This window comes from Aythya fuligula, chromosome 5, assembly GCF_009819795.1.
Source record: "Aythya fuligula isolate bAytFul2 chromosome 5, bAytFul2.pri, whole genome shotgun sequence".
Taxonomy (NCBI): Eukaryota; Metazoa; Chordata; class Aves; order Anseriformes; family Anatidae; genus Aythya; species Aythya fuligula.
In genome coordinates, this window is record NC_045563.1 from 39,283,153 (window position 1) to 39,301,651 (window position 18,499).

The following is an 18,499-nucleotide window of genomic DNA, read 5'->3' on the forward strand; positions in this document are numbered from 1 at the left end:
CCTACCAGGTATCTTTCAGAGGACACACTGACCAGGATAAGATCATCACCTATTCGAACTTTTTCTCCTTCTGACCTTTGTTTAGATGCAGGGTGTATTGTCCACCAGCATGCTTCACCTAAAAGACAGAGATATCTTATCAAGATTATATAAAACAGACAATTCCCAAGAAATGTAAGGATATTTTTGTACAACATTGACATAACATAATAAAGAGTTGTATCTTGTAATACATTCACTTTATAAAGCCACCTCATTCCCTTTTTCAATGCATTCATATTTTCCCTTTTTTCTCGAAACTTTCTGGCAACAGATCTTTGCACTGAAACTGATATTTCCTGTTGCATGTTTTGTTAAGCTACTAACCACTTACAAAACAATGCAAAATCCCTACTTCAATTCTCTCACAGCCAGTAAATTGCTGTGCAGTACCTTGGTCTTAATTATCACCTTTTCTGTCTTCTTTTGCTTAATGTTCATATTTGCATTCAAAATCTCCTGTATTGATTCCACTCTATGCTACAATTACATTGCAGAATTGAAACAAATACTCTGTAACTTTACAATATTGCTTCACTACAAACATCAGTTCTGGAAGCAGTTCCATTAGCACTACAAGCAATATAATTACACAATAGCCAAGTCTAAACAGTTACAATTACTTATACATTAAATATAAGATTCCAGATTTTTTTTTGCATATGCACACACACACACACACCCCAATTCTGGGAAGATTACCTAATTTGTTCCACAATTTCACACATCTCAGTGTTAAGACCCTGATGCAAAAAGTTGAATACAGCTTTCTTAAAGGATAATGCAAAGTGGGAGAAAATTAAACAAAGGCAAAGTTGGTAACATAATACAAAGTGCAAAAAGCTATTTAATCAACTTGTAAATTTCATGTAAAACCTTCTTAAAATAAACTTTGAAGATTATGAAATTAGTTATAAAGAATAATAAACAAAAGTTCCATCCCATTACCAATAAAGGTATCTGACAACTACAGGCATACATTCAAAACTTCATGGGCACAAGCAGACACATGCACAGTAACTTTGAAAAAAAAACACAAAAAAAACAGCGGAATTATGAAGATGGGTTTCACTGGAACTTTTCAGAGTGAGAGAACACAGATTCCTCTTATCAACATGCTTAAAGAAAATGGTCTCCATCTAAGGCAGCATCCAAAGATATAATCAAGTAACGGGCCCAAAATACCTGCCCGAAACCATCTTCTGTATGGCTACTACAGAAAGAGAAACTTAACTTATTAAAAACAGGTCAGGTCATGTGGGTAACAAAACATATAAATAATGTCACCTGGGAAGGACGTTTCAAAGATCATGGTCCACAAATACTTTAACATCTACATGACAGTGCCTCTCCATCATCAATTAATTTATTTTTATTTTAATTTATTTTCAAATAATGAAAAAATAATAAAAGCACATGTTAATATTAATGGAACTGTCATTTCTTCATTTGAATCTTCACATTACTGAGTTATGTATACAAGTACTTGGATTTCTTCTTCACAGTATTTGTCTTTCAAAAGGTACTACAGGGTCACTTCTCTTCGGTGAAAGACTCACCATTCAGCAATTCTTAATGCTACATATACAGAAGCACCTAAACCTATTTGTGACTCTTTGCAATTGAGTTGATTTTAAATTCATTTAACATTAAATTCATTTAACCCTAACCCAGTGGCGCCTTATTATTTATATGTGATTTCATGGAAGCTCAATTCTTTTTACAGTATTTCTGTCAGCATCAATGTTACTGACAGTACTCTTTGCAATCAACTGATTAGATTTTAAAACTTTCTCGTATTTTCTCATTTGTGATGCATCTCTTTCATTCTATTGAAAACGAATGCAAGCTATTATTTTGATTTTAGACTTTTATTTTTCTTCAGCTGTTTTAGCAATGTGCTTATTGCACCTTTTCTGCTTTTCTCCATATAAAACTTATTTATAAACTTATTTGTTGCATGGTTAGAATGTTTATTGTGAATAAACTGATATATAACTCTCTCATATACTAATGCTATTGAAAGTGTCCAACTATGCAATTAGCAAACAAATGCATCAAATTTATTTTATTCAATGGAAATTTTTACTTCAACTTACCACTAGTGTTACCACTTGTGTTACCACTAGTGTTATTGCAGTTGTGGTAAATCAGTTTAATTACAAAGACACTTTTACATTCTTATGCAAAGTCAGTTCAGTTAATTTACTGAAGACATAAATACTGACCAGTTATCATTACTGACAGTCATCATTTACTTTCAGTTATTTCTAATTTACACATAAACATTACATTCACAAACTTACAGTAACATTAATTACAATGCCTCTTCTAAAAGCAGATATGTGAGGTGTTTTCCTTCAAAAATAACTTGCCATACCTGCTGCATTTTCTCTCAGTCCCACATCAAATGCAAGTTTATCTGTCTGGGATCTTGATGACGTTAAACAAGTCAAATACTGCAAAAACAGTGGAGTTATTGAAAACAAAAATCAATGCAAAAATTAACACACATACCAAATTAATACTACATTCACACTACCCCATCTTACTATCATCCTGTGCTTTTTTTTTTTTTTTTTTTAATTAAAGAAGTTAAGCATGGTGTTATTTGTAAATAAGCTTTCACTGACTTCTTTAAAACATCCAAATCCTTTTTCAATTTGCACATATTTGTGTTGTGCAATAGAACTCTTTCCTTTCAAAGTTTCACAGAGTTTATGAGATAGGAACAGGCAAACATCTTATTATAGCCTTGCTGTAATAAGTTTGCAGCGTGAGAACATATCAAGCATACCAAAGGGCAGTAATAATACCAACAACTCTGGTAAGTCAAGGCAATCACAATTTTTATGGTTCATAAACATAAATAGCAGAGATTAAAGACTAATGTGGAGTCTTCTAGTACAAGAAAAATGAGGGAGGACACTTTCTTCACCTCTAACTTCTTCAACTTCTATTAGTTATACTTGCATGGGCAGTATAAGTCGGTGATCCAAAATAGTTAAAAATTTCCAGTTGTACAACACAGCGAAACAACATTTATACAAGCTAGCACATTTTCAGATGCATGCTTTGGCAACTATCCTAATCTAAAAGGAACAACTAATCTTGTGAAATATGATGGAAAATCAACACATATCATGACAAATTCATTTGTAATAGCAGCAACTTGCTAACAGAATGATCATTGAAAAGGATTCCTGAAGGACAAAATTAATTGATAAAGGAGGTTTTCAGCTAAATTTCTTAGTGAAATAGATTTGAACAATCTGAATTTAAAATGTAAGGGCCACTTCCATGGCACTGAGAAACCATAAACTATTTTTTTTTTTTTAGTCTAGTGTAGAAAAGGATTTATAAAGAACAGTTCTTCTGAATTCGTATATTTATTTTGATTTTAAAAACATTTACTTATGAGTTCTGTGCTACTGATTACTGTGCAAGTGCTCTTTTGCTTACCATTTCACTGAATGAATGTCGAAGTAGTATAGCATGACCATATAGCAGGGTTCTGTGACCACCTTGAGCTGCCTACAGAACATGACAGAAAATGTCAGAACTCCAATGCACTGTATACACCACAGTCAGATTTATATAACAACATGAAGAGTTATTACAGTTTAAGTATTAAGTAACAATATTCAAGTGAATTATCAAATACACACGCTGGACAAAAATCATAATAATGAAGTAGCAACAGCAACACCTAAATATCTGTCAATAAAATAAATTATCTTGGCCACAGACTGTTATTGTGGCCTAATTTTTATCACAATTAAATAAAAACATTTTTTAAAAACATTTGAAATGAAACAAGGTAATACCTACCTTTTTTATAAACTTCTCGGAGGCATTAAAAAACATAAAAAATAAGTATATGTACACACAAATAAATTGCAATTTGAAAGGAGAAAAACGTACCTACTGCCCAAAGTAGTTTAAGTATATACGAAGGACATCTACTTGCTAGGATTAGTGAAAGCATTTATTAGATTCATTACAGCAACTGCACTCATGATGTCAACTAAGCATGATTATTAACTTTCGCACTCTACAGGTACCTTAAAGGAGGCTGTAGTGAGGTGGGAGTTGGTCTATTCTCCCACGTGCCTGGTGACAGGATGAGGGGGAATGGGCTAAAGCTGCGCCAGGGGATGTTTAGGTTGGATATTAGGAAGAACTTCTTTACTTTCTTAGGGTTGTCAGACATTGGAATAGGCTGCCCAGGGAAGTGGTTGAGTCACCATCCCTGGATGTCTTTAAAAGATGTTTAGATTTAGAGCTTAGTGATATGGTTTAGTGTTAGGTCAGAGGTTGGACTCAGTGATCTTGGAGGTCTCTTCCAACCCTGATGATTCTGTGATTCAGATGTGGAAATTTATGACAAGATCAGAGAGGGCAAAACTGGATTTCCCATATGATTCCTTTAGTCAGAGAATTTAATACACATCTTCTGAGACTTTCTCAATGACCAGAAGAAAATAAATTCCAAGGGAAGAATCTTAAAGTTACCTACTGAAAAACAGACATCAAGCTTTATAGGCTTTCAAGTCTGCCTCTCTCAACCTTTTACTACATCTTATCTGCTAATTATTTATAAGTAAGAAGCCAATTCAAATTTCAATAAAATATGACCAAAAGATTAGTTTACTGATTTATTGTGGTGTTTTCCACTGAAACTAAGATTTTTTTTTTTAGATCTTCAATCTCAGATTGTGTGAAGCATGACTTTAAGAATGTGATCTCTAAATTTTGCACAACCAAAGACTAATGTTAATACTAATACTACTGTGGTGGCCAACATTATATTTCATTTTTCATCTCTTAGTCCAGATCATAACATTTGTATGAGTTAAGTCCTGAGTAATAAGGAAAGGCCAAACATCAGGATCCTGGATAGCAAGTTAGAAAGTACTGATTTAAGAATGTATAATGTCTCACGTGATTTCTAGGTACTGCTCACACATACACATAGAATTTTTATTTTTATTTTTAATTAGAAAATCATTTACTGTTCTTGTTTCATGTCTATTTATGTAATCATTAAATATGAAAGATGATTCAACAAAATATAACTACAGAACATTAAATTGCCTCTAGTATGTTACATGTTAAAAAGGACTGCTTTTAAAAAGTCAGTTCTTTTCCTATGATTCATGTAAAGGGGACCACTATAGTTAAAGGTAGTTTCTGGAACTCAAACAATGTTTATACATGTGCAGACAAATGATTTTGCATTCTGTAGAGAAGACATTAGTTAAATTATTAATTAGTATTGCAAGCTGTATTCAACTCATGTTCTACAGAACCCTAACTTAGAAAATATCAGTCTGAAGAAACCATTATAATCTTTAGCTCAACTTATAGAATGTGTAATACTAATTCAAAGGAATAAAGCTGAAATGCTATTTGTCCAAACAGAAGCAATAAAAATCAAGAAGCAGTTCAGCAGAGGTCTTCTATTACAACTGCAATAAAATAAAGAAAAGCTCGTGTCTACTCTTTTTTTTTTTTCTCTTTTTTTAGCTAATCACAAAGATGTTAAGAAATGAGGATTTGTGACCTGGTCATCATGAAACTTAAGTTTAAAGCTGTTAATAGCTAATACAATCTTATATAATTTTATGCAGTTAATCGAGAGATTTCTCAGAATTATATGGTAAAGTACGTATTCTGTTTCACTATGTGAACCATATAATTATATAAAAATTCTTAGTATATCTTGCAGCAAACTAAAAAATCTGGACTCCTGGATAATAATTTGTGGATCCTCACAGAAAGTGCGTTAGATTGCTGGGGAAAAAAATGGAGCTAAATATACAATAGTTACTTCTGGTCATTCAGAGAACACAGAATAGTTTGGGATGCCATTACAGAAGCCTGATCAGAAATTAATAACAGCAAAACTGTAATTACATGTAGGTTGTTAGAGAAAAATTTCTCATCAATTTGTAACAAATATACACATACTAAGTTAAGGAAATAAAATGTTTCATGCTATTTTTTACTGAAAGCTTCTAAATGAATCACTTGTAAGGCTAACTCAAAAATAAATAAATAAATAAATAAAAAAAAAAGCTATGTTTTTTCTCCAGAAAATCTGAAACTAAAAGCAAAACTTTATTCCAAACTAAATTTAATATGGAAAGCAAACCTTTCAATGCAATGATAAACTGGTGGAAACAAAAAAAGTTTAGCAATCATAAGAGGCCAACCTTTATTCTCAGTAATGCCTTTGTATTGAAAACAGAATACGAATTAACATTTTAAGATATTCATTCCTACATTACATGCTGTCATTTTTCCCTACATTCCCTAAATTATGACCTGACAGCAAATTGTATTATTCATTCAGAAATAGCTTTTCTCTGAGATCTGTTTTAGAAATTGCTTATTACCATATCAATTTGCTTTCCCTGTGCTAAAGATAGTGCCTTATAATACAAAATATTTAACTTGACTGGTATTTATGATAATATGTCTCAAAACAATATCAGTTAATTGTAACTTAAAAAATAATCTGTCCATTTTTGCAACAGCTTATTGACAGAAGCTGGAGTTCACCTCCACCAAATGTAACAAATCCTTCTCATAGAAAGGAAGTTTTTTGCATTATTGTTTAAGCTTTCATCTTTTATTTCATCCTTGGTATTTATATGTAGTTCTGTGTTTCTATTAAAATTTTCCCAACGGACCGTACCCAGTTTCAAAAGCAATAGAGGGCAAAGTTGTTTTGAAAGAAACGTTGCACAACAGACCACATTTTCTATTTTATTTGTAAATAGTCATATACTACTAGTTATTAAATTAAATATTTTTGCTAATTTTTTGGGTGAATATTTTGGAAAAAAAAAGGATTGTGATATTGCCGAGGAGTCCTGAAAGTGACTAAATCAATATCACTTTTTGAAACAACACTGATCACCTGATGAAGCCTACTGGACTACGATAATTAAAGATCATGTTTTGAGTATTAAATGTATAAAAATCTGCAACAATTCTCACAACTAATAAGAAAATTTCTTTTTAGAATTTGTGGAGCTAATGAGCCGATATTATGGTATTGATTTTTCCTCTGTCAGAATGACTGATAGTGTGACATGAAATAAGCACGCTGAATTACTGGATTTTTAATATAAACTGTACATTAATCTCATTTATATTTCTCCCCACTGAGTATTTTAGATTTTCCATAAATTACTGACCTAATCTTCACATAAATTAATTTATGGGACATTTGACTGATTGGGATGTTTGAAAGTAGAACTAGTAGCTTATAATTAGTGTTCTTTGTGTCTTTCTAACCTGTGTGTTAATGGGAGAAAAGGGGATGCTTCTTCTACAACATTTATACAACACTGGCTTCAGAAGCCCAAAGCTTGGAAGGCACTCACAGACTATTTTCCTCCCATTGTGATTACCAGTTTATTATTCTGACACCAGCAACACAGCCCATGGAGAGCACCACCTTTCAGCTTACTTGAAATTACTACTGCACTGGTAAAACAGCATTTCTATAAAAATTGTGGTACAGGAACAAGATCAGACTTCTTCCTGGCATATGTTCTTTGGAGGGGTACTTGTTCTGAATAATATGCATAGCTCATTATCTGCCTTCATGAGTAATGTATCTATTGAAAGTTTAGTTTACATCACATTATTCCATGATGTATACTACGCAGAAGTTCACAATGTATAAAATCCCTCACAATACCACCATCCACTGATTATAATACAAAATGCAGTTCATGATTTTAGTCTTCTGAATTGTGCCTAACTCAGAGGATTAAAATAGTGTAAAACAGGCAGTAGAAATGTTCGCTCTGTGTGTATACATGCATTTCTATATGAATCTACAGTTTACATGCCTTCTGGCTACAAGACCTGCCACCTCCAATATACCTCCTAATTGAACTGATTTGAGTTCCACACATAAAGTACAATAGAAAAAAGCTTACAGATAGGAAAAACAAAACAAACAAACAAACAAAAAAGACTTAACAGCATGAAAGGCAGATGCTAAGGATAACATTATAAAAATCATGAAAGCATTAAACTGATAAAACTGCAAAGTTTCAAGTTTTCTGGTCAATCATTCTTAAATAGCAACCTTTTATTCAGATAAGAAAAAAACAACAGTTTAGAGTTACTGATCTGCATGAAATCATGAGTTTTAATCCAGAAGTATTCTAAAAATCTTTATAATTTTATATACTTGAGAAGCCAATTGAGAAGCAAAATGAAACTCACTCCTTCAGAAAGATAGGACTCCATAGCTCACCTTGGATGCTTGCAGCAATTAATTAATTCATTCATTATTTTTTAAATGAATGTTCTATCATTAGTGTTAGACAGTTTCATTGGGATGATATAAAGCTTAGAAAAATTGATTTCATGTGATATATACTTTTTTAATTAAGTTATATATTTGACCACTTTTACTTAGCACTTTTTGAAAAATATATTTTTTCAACAACTAAGTTTTTATCCTTCCTACACATTGAACATACCACTTCTGTACAAACAGTTATGACATTCAAAAGAAAATCACCCTCAAGTAAATAAAACACCTTTTTGGTTCTCTCTTCTAGGAGCCATTTACAGTCTCTTACCTTGAATTATAAAATTCTCATCATTTCCACATACTGCATGCACAGTACATGCATTTCAGTAAGAAATCAAAAAAAAATTTCTCATCATGAAATAAATTCAGAATAAATTTGTATTCAAAAACAACCAAAAATGAGATGTTATATTTAAGCACATTTCCTAAGATTACACTGAGATCACTTGTACATTTTTTTTGTTTCTTCCTCAGACTTCCGTTTTACCTTCTAGCTATAATGACACAGTCTTTATTCTGTATGCAAGAACAACAACAAAAATTACAACTTGAAGAGAATATGAGTTTTCTGATTCCTCATAAAGTAAAATGTTACAGACTATCGAGCTTGGCAGATTGTTTGCATAATAATTAGTTGCCATCTAGTCTCATAAAATAAATAAAGACATAGAGTATTTTCATGCTCTGTTCACAAGAGAATAAAAATTAAATTCAACATTATGTTAAGAAAATAAAGGTAAGTTAGAAAGAATAGAGAAGGATGGACTATATTCTTCACAACTAGTCAAGGAAATCAAATTAAATCTCCCACACAGTCTTTTGGACTATGTTGGGAAATCAATTAAAGCACAGAATTCTAGAAGATAGCAACAAGCTGATCTGACATAATCTGATCAGGCAACAGAAATCTGAGAGGTACAATAAACATCAATGCACTGAAGTTGCCTGCAAAATTTCAAAACAATTTTAGTCAACTTTAAGAGACATTTATATGACTACTATCATATTTAACCCTAACTGAGTGAAATGCAGAATTTTATTGACACAAGTTTCATGGCTTTCACAGAGCCAGAAAGCGATGATTGCAGAACCTGTCATAAGAAATAAACATTGTAAAATCTTATTTAATACTAACTCATTAATAATACTTCAACCCATACATTAAGAATTGGCATTTCCACTTTTTTTCTTCCAAATTTCAGTTGTTCACAGAATAGGAGAAAATAAATGTGATCCCGCTTTTTATTTTAAAATCCTAAAATTTATACCCATGAATAAAAATAGAGCAGTGACAAACTGAGTGGAGAGCACAGGCCACAAGCTCTACCTAAATATACATAACTAGACAATTTGCCTAAATTACCTACTTATAAGCAATTCACAGATGCAACAGCAAGTGTAACATCTATAACATTCCAGAAGTAGCAGTATGTAGATAGTGTGAGAATTGAAGTTCTGTTTTTGCAGTGGAAAACTCCACTAACTTTGCATATTCAAAAGTGATTGTGCAGGCATAACAGTGGCATAACATTGGAGAGTATGTTATGTAGAGAAGGGGACAGTGGAAGGTCTCGCTGTCCCAAAGGAGGATAGCTAAGAAAAACAGGAAAATCACATGCCCTCTAGTCATGAGAGGAAAAGGAGAAATTAAAGGTTGGTCCAATAAAATTGTACATACATGGTATAGTAACAAGCACCAAGTAGGTTGTGAAACTGTAGTACTCAGCCAATGAGGAAACAGGTGAGGAATCAAGCATCGGGTAGTGGGGATATAAGGTTATGATAAACTTTTGCTGTGCACTCCTGCTTGCAGGACACCTGCCATTGCAATCACAAATAAAAATGCTGCTTCACTGAGATCCTTGCCTGAGCCCGTGTTATTGGCTGCAGATTGTTTCTCACAATAGGAGGTATGTTTCTCTCATGGGTAGGAGAACAAATAGCAAATTATTCAGGTGGGCATGCAGATCATTCAAAATACTGAAAAAACCCTGCATCTACGATTTGAATTAGGCTTAATATTTTATAATTCACTTCTGACAAACAAACAGCTTAGAAGTTCTATGAAAGATACATACCTTATATATCCTTATCATTAATAAATAACATATAATAAAGTGCACTTATTTTGAGGGGACATGCTAATCAGTGTGGAAGTTCTCTTTATTAGGGTATTACGAACGTTAGGATATTTTAGATTTGAAGTGATAATGCAGTTGAAGGGTTGGTAATGAGAAATGCAAGCACAGTTACAACATTTGACTATACTGCAAAAGTCACCATACACTATTCTGTAAGCATTATAGTAAGTAGGCCTGTAAAAAATAAAGTAAAAAATTAAGAAACCTAAGGTAGATAATTATTAAATAACTATTTCTATTCATTAGTTCTTGCTTCTTACCACGGGTTAAGCAACTAAAAATTACAACAGTTTAGGTTTTGTTCATCTACAAAATAAATAAATAAATAAATGTATTTTTATATCTGAACTGATCAAACATTTAAATTTGTCACTTTTTTATTGATAGAACTTAATTCACAGTTGTTAATTTCATATAAGGATAAGTCAAATAAATATATGTGAAATACTTCCTTAATTCAGTGACACAAGGTAGAACCATGATGACATTATTTTGCTTTCCTCATTAATAAATAACACTGTAATACAATAATGCTTTTATGGGAATTATTTATGATTCAAAAAAAAACTTCTTACACTCTCAACAGGTTCATAAAAGTCACCCAGGCCAAGGGTTCTTTTGTTCATTTTTCAGTTGCCAGGTTTGAACTGATGGTAATAAATGATCTCTGAGAATCATGTTTCTTTTTTTTTTTTTTTTTTTTGTAAATAGTTCAATACATTAACTGCACCTGCTCCTCAATGCTATAAAAAAAATAATTTTATTATGGTTATGGAGCAGTAACATCCCAAGAAAACAGAAAAAAATAAAGAATCTGCTACCACACAAGTCCCCTCACCCAGAAAATTCTGAAACAATAGAAGTAATGAGAAAAAAAAATCCATAATTAGAAATTTAACATTCTTTGATGTTAATTTACTTACCCCTTCACTGGCATTATCCCCTGTGTTGGCCAGCATTTCTTGAAGGGCTCTGACAGACAGGGACTGTTCAAGTACAAAATTACAGATGCAAAGGTCCGGAGGAACATACTGTAAAATTAAATTAAACAGCATAAGAACAGAGGAGCAGATTAGATTAAACAGGATTAAAAGTGTTAGAACACGTGTTTTAATTTTAAAATCTATATTTATACGCAACATTTTTTTTTGAGATGCATGCTATCTTATTGTATCAAAATAACACAAAAACATTCTTCATAATTTGTAATTGCAGTAACTTTATATTTGCTATAGCTCTACTGCTCACAGTAAAAATAAATCACCTCCAGGTTCAAAAGTGGAAAAATTCTCTCCACATACTATTGCTTTCCTGTCTTTTAGAATTACATCATGAACATTTTATTTGTTCTCTAACATCACTGACAAAACAGAAGAGAAGGCGTATGATCTTATTTGATGTATAAAGTTGAAACTGAATATATTTATAGCTGCCACTAAATGTCAAAGATTCAAAATCTTCTGATATAATAATACAAGCTATTTTAGGGACCTTCTCCTCAATTATTGGATCAATAATGACTGCTGTTTTTGAAACATGAAACTTACATTCACTTCAAAGAGAACAGAGTTATTTTCAATCTGTTAACACTAATGCATCCAATAAAAGATATGTATACAAGAAAAAAAGTCTCAGGGGAATCTTATCAACATACATAAACACCTGACAGGACAGTACAAAAAAGAATCAAATCCTCAGTGCTGCCAGTGAAAAGACAAAAGGGAATTAACATGAATTGAAATACAAGAAATTCTATTTAAACATGAGAAAAGAACTTTACTGTGAGCATGGCTGAACACTGGAACAATGAAATGCTAAACTTTCTGAACACTCTGTAGCAAGCTAATAAACAATTAAGAGCAGTATTGGAATTCCTAACTTTTGATCTCTTCATTTTTTCTTTTTGACAGTGTTTTCAAATACATTTTGGAAAAGAATTTTAAGCCAAAGACTTGAGATTGAAATTGCATAGATTTTATTTACATAATTGTTACATATATGAGTTCCCTCATCTTTTGTACACAAATAATTTCTTATTAAGTAGTTCATAATTTCAGTAATTCCCATAGGAAAAACTTAAACTGTAATATTCATCATCATTCATCTCTACTGTGCCTTGTTTCTTTTTTTTTTTTTTTCTTTAATATTCATTACCTGTGTCTGTATACATCCATTTTTACTAATAAATTGTAAAGAAATAACATGAAAATTGTTTATGGAATTACAAAAACATTTTAACGGAAGTATTTGGTAATCTTGAATCCCTTCAGTGTTGAATCCCTTCACCACACAAATTACCAGAACAGCTCATGGTCAGCCTATCATACAACCTTCCTTTTTTTTTTTTTTTTCCCCTCTATGTTTCTACAAATATTTCAAAGACATTATCTTTCCTTTTCCTTGTATCCCCTTTCTTTCAGCTACTTTTATCTTCTGATTACATACGGCTCAGATAAAAATCATGAAATTACACCTCTTTATTCCAAAATTAACAGACATACTGAGTTTTTTGGTGGTTTTTATTTATTTATTTTTTCCTATCTTGTTCTCTCTTCCAGAAATTAGTTGAATGGAAAAGCATCTCTCTTCTTGTTTTAACAATATTTGGCCAAAGTTAGTAAGTGAAGAAACCGTCACATGTGCTTAAAATAGATTTTGGCTATGGTAAAGTTGTCAGCTGTAGTAGAGAATTTAGTAGAAGATATCAGTGTGATTAACATGCCTTGGATCTCATTTAATGCAATTTCTTCTTAATACATAGATGCTATCTAGCTTTATAAACCAATTTTCATGGATGAATAATCTACCTCAGGTAAACAGTACTGTTTTAACAGGGAGGATATTCATTTTAAGAATGAATTCTTAACTTCTGATTTGGACTAGGTTCCCACTTCCAGTCTTAGGATCTTATTATACTTCTGCTTTCTAAAATAAACAGACATCTATTATCCATGTTCCCATTTTAGATACTTATGGGCAGTGTCCACATTTCCTTTTTTAATCTGAACATACTGTATCCTCCTCCAAGTACTATCATGACTCTCACTGCACTTCCTGGAGACATTTTATTAACATTCCTACCAATTTGAATGTCACGATTGGACTCTATTCCAGCAACACTGCCGCAGAAGTAATAAATCAATACCCCCAGATTTAAAGAGATAGTATATCTTCCCATCTCCTGCCATGTTTCTTTTCATGATACCTCTAAAGACTATATTAAATCCCCCTGAGCATGGCATCACTCAGGAAACTCATGACTGCATGACATCCACCGTGACCTTCATGTTCCTTACAGCTGACAAGAATAGTTCCTCATTCTGTAAGCATATTTACTTATTCAGTTTTTACATTCTATGCTGGTAGCACTGAAATATGCCTCTACTTTCTGTTAAAACACAAAGTACTGCAGACCTTCCTGTGTGTGACATGACTTCATGAATTGCCAGTTCCCCAATGTTTCCATCATCAGAAAAAAAACATGTATGCAAATTTAAATTGTCTTAATGGAGAAAAATAATAGCATGGCAGTGAAAACAGAACCCTGAAGGATTTGATCAGAAACACATTCAATAACAATTTTTAGTCCACTGGATGTGTGTCATTTTAGTTTTGTTATTTCATAAACAAAATTTTGTCTAAATGTTGATGAAAGGAAACGTTATTGCTAAGAGTTGTTTGTACGTATCATACTCTCTAAACATTTGTATCAACTTTCTACTTATTTTTAAAACAGACTTAGATATTTAAATGACTTTCCAAAATTCTTAATTGTTCTCAGGTGTAACTAGCAGTTCAGAAACCTCCCTGGTAAGCTCTTTTAAAATTATTACATTACATGTTTTCTAAACCTCTTAATTTTAACTTCGTTAATTTGATTTTAATTTCAGAAGCTTCTGTAGTTGTATCTGCTGCTAAGTCATGAAAAGTAAAGTAGGTTCTACAAAATTCTACAGTCATATATACCGTTCCTCCCTTCTTTAGACTAGGATGAGGAAAAACACTATCTTACAGATTGAGATCATCAGTAATAGATATTCTACACTGTAGTTGAGCTGTCAATTAATAAACAGTTCCCAATCATTATTGAAAAATGTTAAGACAATAGTTGAAAACACATATGTGAAAACTAAATGCTTTAACTTAAGCATGTGAAAGGATTATCGGGATTTTTAAAGCATACAGGAGATAAATTATCATTGCTAAGCTCTTAGAATGCAATTTAATGCAGATTTAAAAGTAGCACGACTTTTCATGTTTGAGATGAACAAGAGCTCATACTCTCATACTGCATAAACAAACACTGTAGATTTAACACGGTCATAATATCTAGACTAAAAATAGGACCATACAGTAATATTTCAATAGGAAAGATACAGCGATCCTGCTAAAAATCAGGAGGAGAAGTACATGATCAGGAAGAACAGAACAGAAATAAAGACACAAAAAATAAAGAAAAAGAAAAGGATGCATGGAGAAAATAGAAGAGAGGGAGTAGGTCCTGCATTTGCCTTCATTCTTAACATTCTGCTTTAGTACAAGTCTCAAGTTTCATTTCTTCTTTCTCCTGTCAAGCTCGTCTTCCTATTTTTTTTTCTTCATAACTCTCTAGCTTATTTTCTTCCTTTTGATGCTTATCTTTAAAACTTTTGAATATTTAATAATCCTGCCCTCAGAACTCCCAACTTTCTGCTTAATCAACCTGGTTAGAAGCAACACTTAATGTCAGTAACTAACAGGTGACAGTACTTCTGGAAGTATCAGTCCTGCACACCAAGATATTTGAAACTTCAGCAGTGATAGGAAGAAGCTTTTAAGTGAACTTATATCTTATTAACAGTCTGGAGACATAATCTTGAAAATATGAAGCATTTCAGGTACAGAGTTAAGTTAAAGAGTAGTGGCTTTTGACTTTGAGACAAGTATGCCTCAAAGTATATTTAGAATCTTTTAGAAATCTCGTACAGCAGTCACAGAAGGAGAAGCACACAAAAAGCACATCTAGCACCACATTAAAGAAACCACAATTAAATGTATTCACAATAGTAAGTAGGTTAACATTCATTGACCGATTACACCAGCTGAGAGCATCTACTTCTTACTTTAGCTTCTGATGTTGGTTCCAAAAAGCACAGGCGATTCCCAAGTCCCTCAGCTGCCAAGCAAAACTTCCTTTGTTCTTTGTGTATGCTGGCAACACACTGAAGTACTACTTCGTCATCCTGTCACAAAGCAAAGTAGAAGAAAGAAAAGTAAATAATCAGAAGTTGAATAAACACACTATAGTGCTAAAAAAATGGAACACTGGAATCTGCTGAAAAGGACATTTCTTATATTCCTATAATTGTTATCATGTACACATACACAGATTATGTTGACATGTATGTTTACCAATGTGCATGTATGGATTTGTATTCAAGACTGCATCAAAGTGACACACAATACATATAATCTCCAGGACTTTGACAAGTGCTGTGTTCCTCAGTAACCTTAGCAGTGACTAGCTACAGTGTCATAAAAAAAATGAAAGTGTGCTATAAAGTATCACTCAGTGATACTCTATAAAACAGGATTAGTTTTTAGAGTAAAAATTTATTACTCTGATCTTGCAAGCAACAGTAGTCTACACATCATTTAATTTCTTTTGTTCGTACAGTATGCCTCCAATGTAAGCCCTCTGAAGCATAACCTTAATTTTTAGTCTCATTTAATTTTGAAACTTTCTACAACCAAAGATCCAAGAGGCATTTTTCAAGTGACTGTTTGAATAAGTTATAAGAAGTTGCTCCTCAGAAGACATATTCCAAAACAAGACAACTGTAGAACAGTGAGGCAAAACTGTTTTATTTAGTTATCCTAATTATACTGAAAGTTCTTTTACAAATTGTTACATAATGCAGTGCCAGAGACACTTACTTATAAAGTGCCAAGCCCTTATCCACCTCTTAACATGTGATACTAAACTTGATATAAGCATGCTAAACCAGATTATTTTTAGTGTTCAACTGTGTCTTAGGTGTACACTGTGTAAAAATCATTTAAATTTCCACTACTTGCCCACTAATCAAGCATAATACCACTTGTAGACTAGCAAGTAGAAGAACTTATTTTTATAAAGGTATTTAGCTGTTCACCAGAAGACACTGCCTTAGGAGTTTTTAAGGGGGTGGAAGCTGATAAAGAGCAACATGATACGTTAGTGTCCCACCCAGCTATGCTACACTGGTGTCAATTATTATTGTCAAAGCAGATACACAACAGCCGCCTGTACTGAACTAAGAGATCACTCAAACAATTATGTTCTAAAATCAGCACTTCTTTTTCCAGTCCATTATGCAACTCAAATAGTATGACAGGAGCACAGCTACTGACACTTGAAATAAAAGCTGGAAGGGACAGAAGGAACCCTTCCTTTCACCAAAGGAATTAAGTGAAGTATCCTTTAAAATGGGAATTCAGAGGTGCTTTTTTCATTTGTGTGGTTTCTCAAGTGTGAGAAAGTTACATGGCTTTCTTTTAGGTGGTATTTCCCTGCCTACTTACTACTACTACCATGGATAGCTATGATATTTAAAACTAACCAATCAGCAGTTACAGACAGTGTTTCCTTATCTAGCATTTTTAACAGTACAATATGTGAATTCATGAATTTTATATATATATATATATATATATATATATAAAAGATCTATAGTGAAGCAGGATGTAAAACAAATTACCTAATTAATGCTGAACATTTTTTTTTCCCCCCTGCTGTATATGTTCCTGTTCAATTTCTGTAAAATCTTCTCTGAAATTCTCATATTTCAAGCTTATTAGTAAAAAACCTTTCTGGTTTTTAAACATCTGTATAATGAGCTGGAAAATATACACAGTAAACTTAAGCACTTATTACTACTTTCCTTTGTTCATGAATTTTTAACACTTGGAATCAGAAGCATATCTACTGGGGGGAGAAATGAGAACAAGGTATAAGATAAAAGGCTAGATCATTTTTCATCATCTGGTTCCTTTGAACATACAGATTTCAGATATTTGAAAAGAATAAAATACTAAAACATGAATTTATAAATACCAAGATTCAGAATGTAATTGAGACTGTCCCCTAGTTTGCACTTATTAGTGTATTACATTAAATTACTAATATATAGCTGCAATTGTATTTATTCTCCCTACCACCACATTCAAGTATTCACCACATCAAGTATTCATCAATTACGCCACACAGGCATATACACAGTATCTACTGAAATTCACAGTTTTCTAATAAATAAAATGATGCCTTCAGACAACACAGATAAAAAGTTAATTAAAATACTTAACTAAAATATACTATTTTCTTTTTAAATACATGCACATAAAAATGCCAAAAGTTTCTAGCAAAATGAAATTGATATTTTAATTTTCTAGAATGCAAAAAATAACAATTTTTAGAATTTACACTGGCTTCACAAAGTCCTTACTGATCATTAAATGCCATAATACTAAAATACTGATAATATCTGAAGGATCATATGCAACATTAAACATCAATGTTTTACATTATTTCCTTAGATTCCCAATGTCCCCTTTCACTTGCAAATTCATTGTTTGATAAAAGTAACGCTACACAGGATGAACAACTTCAATACAGATGGCAATTTCAGCCAGTTTTAGAGTTTTCAAGAGTTTTTTACTCAGGCACAGGTGAACTGAACATAAGGAACTGGTGGAATCTAAATAATCTATAAGTAAGACAATGACTTGCTGTTAAGATGATTCAATATTATAGTAAATTTACTGAAGTAAGATCCTTCTAGTTGAGGTCTGAAATTGCTTTTCTGGCCTGAAGACGTTAAAAAGGAATCAGTGCTGGAGTCATCATCCTTTAATGAAATTGCACCACCTTCTTAAGATAGACTGTGTACTACTATAATCAATATCTATTTAGGAATAAAGATGAATAGCAATTATTAACTTTTTTTTTTTTTTT

At 32.3% G+C, this 18,499-nt stretch overlaps 1 protein-coding gene across 8 annotated transcripts in view; it reads right to left on the reverse strand.

The window, feature by feature from the left end:
• Positions 1-18,499, reverse strand: part of RYR3 (ryanodine receptor 3) — a 218,861-nt gene that overhangs the window by 161,543 nt on the left and 38,819 nt on the right. For 7 of the 8 annotated variants that reach the window (XM_032189403.1, XM_032189400.1, XM_032189406.1 and 4 more), the window contains exons 2-7: positions 15,630-15,749; positions 11,451-11,558; positions 3,871-3,882; positions 3,502-3,573; positions 2,420-2,498; positions 6-118 (exon numbers count right to left, since the gene is read on the reverse strand). In XM_032189403.1, the coding sequence (XP_032045294.1) occupies positions 6-118; positions 2,420-2,498; positions 3,502-3,573; positions 3,871-3,882; positions 11,451-11,558; positions 15,630-15,749 (504 nt within the window). The remainder of the gene's footprint in view (positions 1-5; positions 119-2,419; positions 2,499-3,501; positions 3,574-3,870; positions 3,883-11,450; positions 11,559-15,629; positions 15,750-18,499) is intronic. The other variant, XM_032189404.1, reaches the window with a different exon arrangement.